Raw genomic sequence first — 12,148 nt, 5'->3', positions numbered from 1 at the left:
GCTGGACGCTTTGCCCCGACGACGGACTGGTGAGGATGCCGCCACAGACGGGGACAGTGGCCGGGATGGGCAGGGTTGATGCCTTTGGAGCCGGACTGACTTGATTTGGTTCCGGTTGATGACTTGAACTGATTGCAGTACAATACGGAGGGTTGCGGGAGGACGATGGGAGCTCTTTCCTCCCTCAGGGTACTTTTTGTAGATTTGGGTTTTGGTAGGGCGACAGGCACACTGCAAGTTGGGGGGGCTTTGTAAGCTGCAGCAGGGGTGCAGGGTGGGGGGGATAGTTGGGATTTTGGGTTTGTTGTTGGGGGGTTTGTTTTTGCAAGGCGCAGTACTCATTGTCAGGATTTTTCCATGGTGGCTCTTCGGGTGTGGGGTGGGTCTCTTGTGGTGTGGGGATGGGGGGTAGGGGTTTAAACGTTCTTAGCTGGAATGTTAATGGTTTGGGGGATCGCATTAAGCGGGGGATAGTCCTGCAGTTCTTGAAACGGTCTTTGCCGGATGTCGTCCTACTGCAGGAGACACACCTTATAGGTAATACTTGCCATGCTCTTAATAGGAAAGGTTACAAATTCATAGCTCACTCGGGATTCTCCTCTGGATCCAGGGGTGTGGGCATCCTAGTTAGAGCTTCACTACCGTTTGAGGTGAACTCCACCATTGTTGATGATAGGGGGAGGTTTGTGGCGGTGGCGGGGAGGTGGGAAGGAAGAACTTTGGTTTTGGTTTCGGTCTATGTCCCTCCTGCCCTGCAGGCCTCCACGTTTACAGATCTGGGTAGGGCCTTGTTGGACCTCCCGGAGGGTATGCTAGTGGTGGGGGGTGATTTCAATGCTGTCGGCTCTGGGCTGCTGGATAGGTACCCGCCCAGGGACACCGGGGGGGCTCAGAAGTGGCTTCCAGACTTCCTAGACACACTCGGCCTGGTAGACTGCTGGAGGCTCCGGCACCCCACACAGAGCCAATGCACCTTCCACTCCGGGGTGCATGGTAGCCTCTCTAGGATTGATTACCTGCTCACCCTGGCTGCGCATGCCTCATTGGTATCTGAGGCCAGGCATATGGCGCGGGGCATATCGGATCATTCGCCAGTGTGGGTCCGGCTGGATGTCGGGCGCGAGGGAGGGGGCAGGGTTGCTCCTATTAACCCCTGGTACTTTCGGGACCCCAAGATGCGCAGTGCGCTGTTGAAGACAGTTGATCACTTTTTTAAGGACAACCAGGGGTCTGTTGACTCGGCCGTGTCGTTGTGGGAAGCATTTAAGACTGTGCTGAGGGGAGAGGCCCTCTCCCTGGTAGTGGCGGCCAAGCGGCGGAGAGATGGCGAGGTTATGCAGGTTGAGGAGGAGATCGCGGCTTTAGAGGTGGCCCTGGAGGAGGAGTATACAGAGGCCTCACTGCATGAGCTGAGCCTGAAGCAAGCCGAATATAAGGACCTGGTGACTAATGCCGCCAAGACCCTCAGTAGGGAACAGCAGGGCCGCTTGTATGATGTTGGGGATAAGGCCGGGAAGCTCCTAGCTTGGCTGGACAAAAAAGAACGGGTTAATAGAGTGGTGCCGGAACTGACGAGAGAGGGGGGAGAGGTAGTTGTTGACCCTGAGGGGATAGTACAGTGTTTTTCGGATTATTTCCGTATGGTTTATGCCTCAGTTTCGGATAGGCCGACCGAGGACTCGCTTGACCTCCTGCGGGACATCGATCTGCCCTGCCTGTCTGACGTAGATAGGGACGACCTCGATGGAGACATAACGGTCGATGAGGTGGCGGGTGCCATCCGTGCGCTGAACTCGGGTAAGGCCTCAGGCCCTAATGGTTTGCCGATTGACTTGTATAAGCTGTTCCCGGATAGGGTTGCCCCTCACCTGCGCGCCATGTTTGTGGAGGCGCGGGGTCCCTTCCGTTGGACCAGAGACTGGCGACGATTGTTGTAATACACAAGGAGGGTAAACCCCGAGATAAGTGTTCCTCCTATCGGCCAATATCACTCCTTAATGCTGAACCGAAAATTCTGGCTAAAATTCTGGCAGGCCGCTTGGTCAGGGTGCTCAGAGACTTGATCCATCCGGATCAATCCGGTTTTATCCCACACCGTAACACTGCGTTGAACCTTCGGCGCCTCCATGGAGTGATTGCCAGGGCGGGCACGATCCGAGAACCAGCTATTGTGGCATCTCTCGATGCCACGATGGCTTTTGATACGGTGGAATGGGCATATCTGTGGGCAGTGCTTGCCAAGTTCGGTTTTGGCCCTGGTTTTTTGAGCTGGGTGAGGTTGCTGTATGAGGGCCCCCTTGCGAGTGTTGTGGTAAACGGGCGGGCGTCGACTCCGTTCCAGCTTGGGAGGGGAACTCGGCAGGGGTGCCCCTTGTCGCCTTTGTTGTTCGCCCTTGCCCTCGAGCCGCTGGCGGCGTGGATACGCTGGCATCCGGATATACGTGGACTTAGGTGGTCGCCCGAGCACGAGGACCGTATATCGCTCTATGCCGATGACATCCTGTTATATCTCGCCTCGCCCAAGAACTCGCTTATAGTGGTTTGTGACGTTCTGACGTCCTTTGGCAGGAACTCGGGTCTCGTCATCAATTGGAGTAAATCGTATTTGTATGTTCTGAGCGGCGAGGTTCCGCCTGTCCCGCGAACGTGTTCGATCCAGATTGCCCAGCAGGGCTTTGTGTACCTGGGGATTTTAATCTCCACTGACTCCACCCTGCGGTATGAGAGAAACCAGCTCCCCCCACTGGCGCGCTTGCGGCGGGATGGTGCGGGCTGGCGGAAGCTGCCGCTCTCCCTCGTTGGGGCGCCGCCTTGTTTAAAATGATGTCTCTCCCCCGGTTCCTCTATGCTTTGCAGAATACCCTTGATTTGGTACCGGCCAGTTACTTTCGGGAGGTTGAAAGCCTCCAACGATCGTTGTTGTGGGATGGTAGGCCGCGCATAGCGATTGCTAAGTTGACGCTTCCGTGGTACGACGGGGGTATTGCGCTTCCGGACATTCAACGCTATTATTGGGCCACCCAGTTGAGCGCGATTAATCATGGTTTCTATGGTCCGGCTCTAAGCCCCGGCTATGCCATGGACCGATGGTTGCTGCGCGGCGGTAATTATCATAGAGCGTTGTACTCTCGGGCGCTGGACTCGTCCCTCACGGGGCCCACGGGGGTGGCGGTGCGCGTGTGGAGGTTGGCGACTGACTCGTTGGGCTGGAAGGATAGGCTCACCCTAGCTACCCCGTTGTTTGAATCTGAAAAATTGGGGAGGCTCTGGCATACGAAAGGTTTTGATAAATGGGACTTGATTGGAATCTCCAGGGTTGGAGATTTGCTGATTAAGGGGAGGGTGAAGTCCTTTGAAGAGCTGCAGCAGGAGTATGAGTTGGGGAAATCCGAGTTCTTCCGCTATGTTCAAGTGCGTCATGCCCTGCGATCAGTTCTCGTAGACGGAGAGAAGGTGCCTGAGTCCTCTCCATTGGAGGATCGGATCCTCGACGGCCATATGCCGGAGAGTACGATTTCTCTCATATATAAGAAATTGATAAATGTTCAGGCGGACCTGCTGTTGGGGCTGAGGGACCAGTGGACTAGGGACGGGCTCGAACTGGATGACGAGGATTGGCAGTCTGCGGTCTCCTCTCCTAAGGAGGTCGCGATCCCATCACGACTGAGGCTGGTGCAGCTCAAAATACTCCACAGAACCTATGTCACGGGGCCTAGGCTGGTTCGTATGGGATTCTCTGAGGAGGGTTTATGTAGGAGGGGATGCGGTATGGTGGGTACCTTTATGCATATCATTTGGGAATGTGGCGTTATCATGGAATTCTGGAGGAGAGTCCATACGGTGATGGGGGAGGTGACGGGCATTGTTATGCAGCCGGAGGCGCGGTGCTGTCTCCTGAATGTTTGGGGGCCTACCGATCACGACGTGGGACAGACCCAGTGGGTGACCCTGGGTAATATGGTGGCTAAGCGAGACATCGCGCGCCTGTGGGGCTCAGCGGGTCCCCCCACATTGACTGCGTGGAAAGAAAACATGGACTGGAGTATGCTGAGGGAAAAGACAGTATATTGTGCTAGAGGGCGCCCCCGGAAGTGGCATGCCATTTGGGGGAGGTGGAACCAGTATAGGGGTGGCATATGTCTTGCCCCTGATTTGGATCCCCCCGATGAACAGCTCTCTCCTTAACATTCTTTCCAGCATTTGTATATGTATCTGAATGATAATTGACTTTTTGGGCCTCTGCTTTTCCCCCCTTTTTCCTCTTAACACAGTGTTGTGACTGTTAGACGACGGGGGTCTGCTCACCCCTGAGGGGCAATCACCAGTGGTAGTCAGTGTCCTTCGCCTTGCTGGGGTTTTGTGTGAGTTTGTGTTTATTTAAAATAGAACCTTTTTTGCTTCTCCTCTATGCACTGTGGACGTTTCCTTGTTTGCTTTCTCAAAGCTGCCGAACCACCCGGAATGTCGGCTAAATAGCTGTGTCCATGTTTTCAAGAATAAAGGTTTTTCAAAAAAAAAAAAAAAAAACAGTGACATGGGAACATTGAAATGGGTATCGGTGACCAAGAAGGACTGACACTCGGATGCTATCAAAAGGACAATGACACACGGTCACTTGTGGGTAGGCATAGCCATCAGGACACTGACACAGGTAAACCACCCTGAAATTAGGACACTGGCATAAGGAACTCTGCCTTTCAAGCCTAAAACTGATGTAGGAATAGTGATGCTGGTACACTCACATCTGGCTCTAACACCTGTGTTCGAACACTGGCATGGGTCAGTTTCACTGTGACACATACAAAGGAATGCTAGGTCACAAGGATGCTGACACACAGCTAGAGACACTAGGACCAGAGCAGTGACACAACATAGGGACAAGGACAAAGGGGCATTGTCTGTGGGGGTGCAACACTAGTGTACTGACATGTGGACCCCGACACAGGGCGCTGACTCAAGGGCACTGGCATGAAGACATGATGCTGCCACTGAGACACAGACACTAGAACACTGACACAGGAGCACCAATACTGACACTTTGACACTGACACAGCAGCACCATCAATCACATGGTGACAGCGACACAAAGGCACCTACTTTGGGGCATTGCTGCTGGGACACTGATACATGGACACTGACACGGGGATATAGTCTTGGAGGCAGTGACATAGGAACACTGACAGAGACCAAACATTGATGATGGAACAATGGTATAGGGCAGTGACAAAAGTCCTGGACACAAAACCAGGACATCGACATGACACAGGGGCACTAACACGGGGGCTCTGACCGGGGGAACACAACACTGGGGCACTGACCTGTCAATATTGACATAGGTTTCTGACACTGCCATACTGAGACAAGGTTACTGACGTGGAAACTCTAAGACCCTAATTACGATGTCGGTCGGACCACAACCGACGGACTGTCAGTTGCGGTCCGACTGACATCTAGCTATGCAGTCCGACTGGCACATTATGATGCAGCGGTCAAAGGCAGGGGGGGCAGAGGGACCAACCGCTGCTTTTCCGATGGGCCCAAGGAGCCCGTTGCGGCAGCAGTCGAAAAGTAATCGCCTACAATGGGGAGGTGCCTGCTCAGACAGCGCCGTAGGGATTACGATGTCCCTTTCAGGCAGCCTTTCAATGGCAGTCCGACAATTACGCATTGATACAGACACTGCAACACTAACATGGACATTGAGCACTGCAATACTGTTACTGTCTAGGGTTACTGCCAGGACCTCGCGGCATGGGACAAGAGCACACAGAAGCCCTATGGGCACTGGCATCAGGATGCTGACATTGGCACATGGGCTATGGCACAGAAGAACTGGAGCGCACTCTGACACTGGGACACTGGTACTGGCAGAGGGGTAGATGGAAAAAGGGACACTGACAATGATTGCTGAATACTGACCGGGTGGAGCAAACTGAGGGGCACTGACGCATGGGCACCCACACTGACTTGTGGACACTGAGCCATCAATACTGATAAGCGTACGACCACTAATGCTGGGAGAAGGACATATGTACATTAGCATGAGGACATAGCACAGCAATGCTAAAACACATGGATGCTGACACCGACACTAGGAAGTGATATGCCACAAGCGTGCCAGCATACAGGCGCTGTCACAGGGTCGCTGGCACTAGAGTACCGGCACTGACATATTGAATCTTCTGGGGCGACACCGACACAGGGCACCAACACTTGCACACGAATACCGATGGCGGGACTGAAACAGGGATACAGACCCTGGGACACCAACACAAGAATACTGACCTCACCTCTTCATCTTGTATTCACCCTGAACGTCATTGAGCTTGTTTTCTGCTATCAAGCACACCTCCAGTCAAAGACCATGCCTGTTACATCATACCTCCTCCAGTGGAACATGCCTTATATCATAGATTACAGCTCCTCATGTAAAGCACACCTCCTCCTATATAATACATCATTTCTCATTAATAAAACCACCATATAGCACACATACAATAAAACATACAGGCCCTGCAGCATCCAAGGACCAAACTGAAGAGGAAAAGACAACACTTAAAAACCCCTTTCTACCAAAGCTGGAAATACAGATGTGCTAATGCAGACCAGAAGATAAGTAAAAGAGACATACAACCCCATGCATCACAGGATAACCTCTTTTGGTGGACAACACCTTGTCTATACTAAGCCTGCGTGGGGTACATGGAGTTCTGCGGAACTCCGCGAAGTGACAAAAAAACTCCACAGTGCTACGTGGAGTTCCTTGAGTGGCGGAGTGCGTTAGGGTCATGCCATTCGTGGTGATTTTGAGAGCCGGGTGTTTGGCACACGCTGTAAAATCATCACGAATGGCACCATGGCCAGCACTAGAGGGTGCAGCTTCCCTTTCTGCTTGCGTAGATTTTATACTCAAGTGAAAGCTTTCTCAACATGAACGGAAGGTTTCTCAATGCGAGTTTTCGCAACCTGCCGCAACCACTCGCATTGAGAAATCTGACCGCCCGCGTTCAGAAATCTCGCCAGGAGGTTGATTTTCCTCGCTCGCCAACTAGACCTTGGCGAGCGAGCGAGAAAAAATCTCGTCGGGAGGTGGATTTTCCGCGCTCGCCAACTTGCCGTTCATGAGGGGAGTGAGGAAAAAACTCTGCTCCGCTCTGCGGAGCAGAGTTTTTGGGAACTCGTGTGCTCTGTGGAGCGCGGAGTTCGGAAAACTCTGCAAACTCCACAAATGGAGCGGAGATCACCGCCCAGTATTAGTGTATACCCCAATCCACTTAATGTAGATGATACCCCCAGCAACAGGCCTCACAGCCAGCTTAAGACAACACCACCTACCATATAACGACCATCCTACATTATGCAACACTTCTTCCTTTAAGCCAGACCCCATCCCACTGGCAAGCCTCATATCATGAAAAACACCTCCTGTCATAGACCACACCCTGTACTACATACTAGGTTTCTTGCCATATACAACACCACCTATCATAGACTAGTCCGTTTCCATTGGACCACACCAACTACCAGATTGAATACCTCATGTTTATACACCATAATTCCTCCTTTAGATCACACATACCGCAAATCAGCCCCTACCACAGGCCACACCAAAAGTCGAAAACCACACATTCTGCTATGGACCACATTTCCTATCATAGTTCACACCTCTTACCAGATAGACACACTTCCTCCTATAAACTACAACTTGAATCACGGACCACACTTCATGCCATAAACCACACATCACGCCAAATGCCCCGCCATATCCCATAACCCTTAAGTAAACCACAATACACCGTTCACGGTGGAGACGTTGTATGTTGTTGTTGTTGTAAACACAGTACACCACTCACCTCTTGACATTTGGTGCAATAGAGCATGGCACAATCCAGCACACTACCGCTCTACGCAAACACCGCATGTCTTGTAGGATTATCAACGTATGTGCCCCGCCCCCACCATTGCTCAGGCTGGGAGCAGTAAAAAATAAAATGGTAATTCATTTTATTAACACTTTATTTTTCACTTTTGCTGCACTGGCAGTAGGGGGGACGATGCTCCTCTGACCTAATCGGGGGCGGGGGGGATGGCCGCTGTAAAGTCTTCTATATGAAATAAGTAGCATACAACCAAGGAGTTAGTGTTAAAGGGTTGGGGATAAGAGGGTGTGGTTGAAGGGGTACAGGTAAAGGGCCAGAGTTAAGAGATTGTTATTAAAGGGAAGGGTTAAATAGTAACATTTAAGGGATTATGGTTAGGGCTATTTCAGGGTTATTATAAATTGTTTAAGGTTGTGAGTGAGTTGGGTCCGAGTTAAGAGGTTTGGGTTAAGGGGACGATTGGGTTTCAGGGTTGTGTTCGAGGTGGCAGGGACGAGTAAGATTAGAATTAGAGGTAGGTTTATGGTTAAAAGTAGCGTACAGTATGGTGTTGAGGGAAACTATAAACTAAATCCTGCTTTGGCTACTTCATTAAGTACGGATTTCTCCCATAAATGGAAGGCCCTTGGAGGTTCCAGGTGCTTCTTCGAACAATTGCGCTTCATCCTGCAGGTTCGTGAAGAGAGGTAGTCATGTCCAGTGAGGAGTATGTGGTTCTGGGAGTGATCAGCAGAGGTTCAAGGGTGGGAGAGGAGATACTCTGCATGTTGTCTAGGTTACTGGTCTCTGGGGAAAAGGAGGTTTTTGGGATTTCCTGAAATTAATGTAGGCGCGTTGGATTCGGATACGTAAAGGTGGAGTTTCGTAAAGATTGGGTGCATGCTTGGTGGTGGGAAACTTGTGAAATGGTAGACTGGCTGAGCAGAAGGACCTGTTTTGTAGCTAGGGTGGGGATTTGGTGCAGATGGGTTGGAATTTATGAGGAATTTGAATTTAAGACAGAAAATTTAGAATGGATGACGGGCTGTCTGATGGCCAGCGGAGTTTGTGAAGGATGAGAAGAAAGCACTCCATTCTTCTTTTATTTCGACCACCAATAGGTCTGATGGTTCCTGTTTCAACCCTCTGGTGATTATTGATCTGACGGGCTACAGGTTGACCTAGATGTTACTTATCTCATCAGTTTTGCTATTAAGGGTGAGGTTCTCACCTACAGGATTTTAAATTTGGGATGATGGAGGAATAAGTGTTGAGGATTGGGTTGAGGTATGCTTGGGGTGCAAAGGGGAGTTTCAGTTTGGAAGTTGCAAAGGGGCACCCTTGAAATCACAAAGCCAACAACCAGTCTTTGCTTCAGCATGCATCACTGGTACAGTCCAACTTCTGCGTCTATGCTAGGAATGTCGCGTGCACACTTGTGACTCTCACCTACGACTTCTTTCTCGTGGAGATCCTTGAGTTTATTCCAAGCTTCAGTGAAGGTCTCCATGGCCACCTCGCTGCGTCTTGCCCAGAGGCGTTCCCCCTCGGGCCACCGTGACTAGCGCGCCAACCATTCGCGTCCTCAGCCAAGCCTAAGGGTATAAAAAAGGAGGCTTTTATAGGTAGCAATTTGAAGCATTCTGAGTTTTGCTGAACCCTTTTGTACTGCCTTCTAAGAAAACAGAGAAGGAAGACATATGCAACACCATAATATGGATATATGTTCAAATGAATTTATGCCACACGCTAAAACATGAATGGTTCAGATTACCTTTCAGCATTGACATTCTTGAGCTACATTGATTGCACGGGCGCAATTTGGAAATGCCATTTGGAATGATGGTCTGGTGCAAATTACTGTTTTTGCAATGATTTTCATGGTGCAAATGCTGATTTCAGGTGGTGCAAATGCTACACATTTTGGGAAGCACTAGTGCGCTCTACGTTATCCAAAAATGTCTGTAAAATCACACAAGCACCAAAACAATCTATTTCATCTGTGCCTTCTCCAACTCCTCCACAGTCACACTGCTTTCCAGAAGTGATGTATTTCTATAGCGGAAACCTAGCCAAAAGGCAGCGGAGCTCTGTACAGTGTTGAACAATTGTTCCACTTCTGGAAAGATCAAGCTGCGTTGCTCACCAGGAGATTTCAGAACAAAATCCACAAATTACTCAGTGATTTGAATATTTTTCTTGAATTAAAGATGGCTGAAATCATCCTAACTCCCACAGAGGTGTGTCTTTAACACATTACTTTCATGTTTCATTGAAGTGATGCTATATATATTACCGACTTTCAGAGGAGTTGTGGAATACACTACATACAGTGGCTTAGCTAGAGCTTCTGGCGGCCGGGGCTATCCCCCAGATTGCCGCCCATGGCAGGTAGCGAGGAGTGCGGGGGAAAAAGGACGGCGAGCAGCGGGGTGGATTGGCAGTGTTTAAGTTATGACGCCACTCTCTACTCCACTGCAGGTGAAAGCAAAGGTCGGAGCGGAGGTGCAGCGTGCCCAACAGTAACCTCGCATCCCAATGCAGGGAGTCAGAGAGATTTACATAACATACAGATTGACAATAAATCACGCAAGTGTGTAAATCAGTGTACAAGATGTGTTGCATGAGTCAGTGAGGGTTAAAAGGTGTAGCAGTCTCATATCCTACATAGCTCACTGTGCCATATTAAAAGGCTTAGAGGGTCATTAGGATGGCGGGCGGACTTTTTCCGCCCGCCATCCTGTCGGAGAATGGGACCGCCGGCCATCGGTGCGGGGGTCCCGTTGCAGACATTAGGATGCGCCCGCCACACTGGTGGGCGCATCCTGCATTCCTGACATTGCGGCGAGCGGTGCCCTCAGCACAGCCTGCCGCAATTAGGCACATTAACCTAATACTACTTTTTTTTTTTTTGGAAACCTTTATTACAGAGTTCAAGAGATATTCATAAACACAAGCAGCAAGCAGTAAAAAGTCCCACAGATCAAAAATATCATTTGCGGCCACATTGCCCAAACATCCCAAATGGCGGTTTCATTTTAAATGAAAAACAAGAAACAAACCCACAAGGCGGCAAAAATCTAGGCAACAGTATTTGCTCCCCTCGGGAGGGCTCTACCAACCTACAAGAATAAGAGGGGGGGAAGGGCAGGGGCAGAAACAAAGTGGTTACGGTAACACAGAATCAAGAGAATGTGCAGACTAGGGAGACAGGGCCGCCGCCAAGTCGGGCGTCAGTGGCGGGGTACAGATCCCGCCGCGGTAGGAGTTCCAGGGGCCCCACACCTTTACCCATTTCCCAGGCTTACCTCTCGCCAGATACACAACCTTTTCTCGGAACATACACCAATCCATATTTTCCTTCCATACCGAAATCGTGGGTGACCTCTGGGAGCCCCACAATTGTGCAATGTCACGCTTGGCCACCATATATCCCAATGTCACCCACCACGTTTGCGTCACCGTATAATCAGTCGGCTCCCACACATTCAGCAGACACCTCCTAGCCTCGGGGAGCAGCGCAACATGCGTGACCGCTTGCAACACCTCATGCACACCGCGCCAGAATCGAGTCACCTCCGGACATTCCCACAAAATGTGGAGGAAGGTCCCTAACATGCCACACCCACGCTTACACATCCCATCCACCGCGTATCCCATACGCATCAGGCCCGGTCCCGTAACGTAAACCCTGTGGAGTATTTTTAGCTGGACGAAACGAAGGCGGGCCGGTATGGCCACCTCTTTCGGGGAGGCCACCGCAGATACCCAATCCTCGTCGTCCAGCTCCAATCCATCAGCGACCCAAGCCTCACGGAGGGCGGCCAGCAGTCCCGAGCGATCGTTGATGAGCTTTTTATAGATCAATGAGATAGTGCCATCTGGTACATGCCCATCTAGCACTCTATCTTCCAAAGGGGAGCACTCCGGGATGGACGCGACCTCCGGGAACACGGAAGACAACGCGTGGCGAACCTGTACATACCGGAAGTACTCACTGTCATGCAACTGGTATTCCGCTTTCAGCACATCAAACGTTTTAAATCCCCCCTTCGTCCAAAGATCGCCCACCCTGCTAATGCCAATCGTGTCCCACTTCTCGAAGCCTTTCGTCGTCCACAAACAACCCAGTCGTTCAGAGGCATACAGTGGCGTCGCCCGGGTCAACCGATCTTTCCACCCCATCGCCGAGTTTGCCGCATGCCACACCCGTACCGCGACCCGTGTCGGACCAGTCAAACGTGCGTCGAGCGATCTAGAGTAGAGCGCATGATTGTAGTCGCCACCCG

The 12,148-nt window shown here is 51.1% G+C and overlaps 1 protein-coding gene across 2 annotated transcripts in view; it reads right to left on the bottom strand.

The window, feature by feature from the left end:
• RBBP8NL (RBBP8 N-terminal like) overlaps positions 1–12,148 on the bottom strand; it is a 229,426-nt gene that overhangs the window by 100,769 nt on the left and 116,509 nt on the right. For both annotated transcript variants that reach the window (XM_085619752.1, XM_085619753.1), the window contains exon 2: positions 9,309–9,454. In XM_085619752.1, the coding sequence (XP_085475878.1) occupies positions 9,309–9,369 (61 nt within the window). In that variant the 5' untranslated portion in view covers positions 9,370–9,454. The remainder of the gene's footprint in view (positions 1–9,308; positions 9,455–12,148) is intronic.

This window comes from Triturus cristatus, chromosome 7 (genome assembly GCF_964204655.1).
Source record: "Triturus cristatus chromosome 7, aTriCri1.1, whole genome shotgun sequence".
Taxonomy (NCBI): domain Eukaryota; kingdom Metazoa; phylum Chordata; class Amphibia; order Caudata; family Salamandridae; genus Triturus; species Triturus cristatus.
The sequence above is the reverse complement of the archived record's forward strand: the minus strand, read 5'-3'. Positions and strand labels throughout refer to the sequence as shown.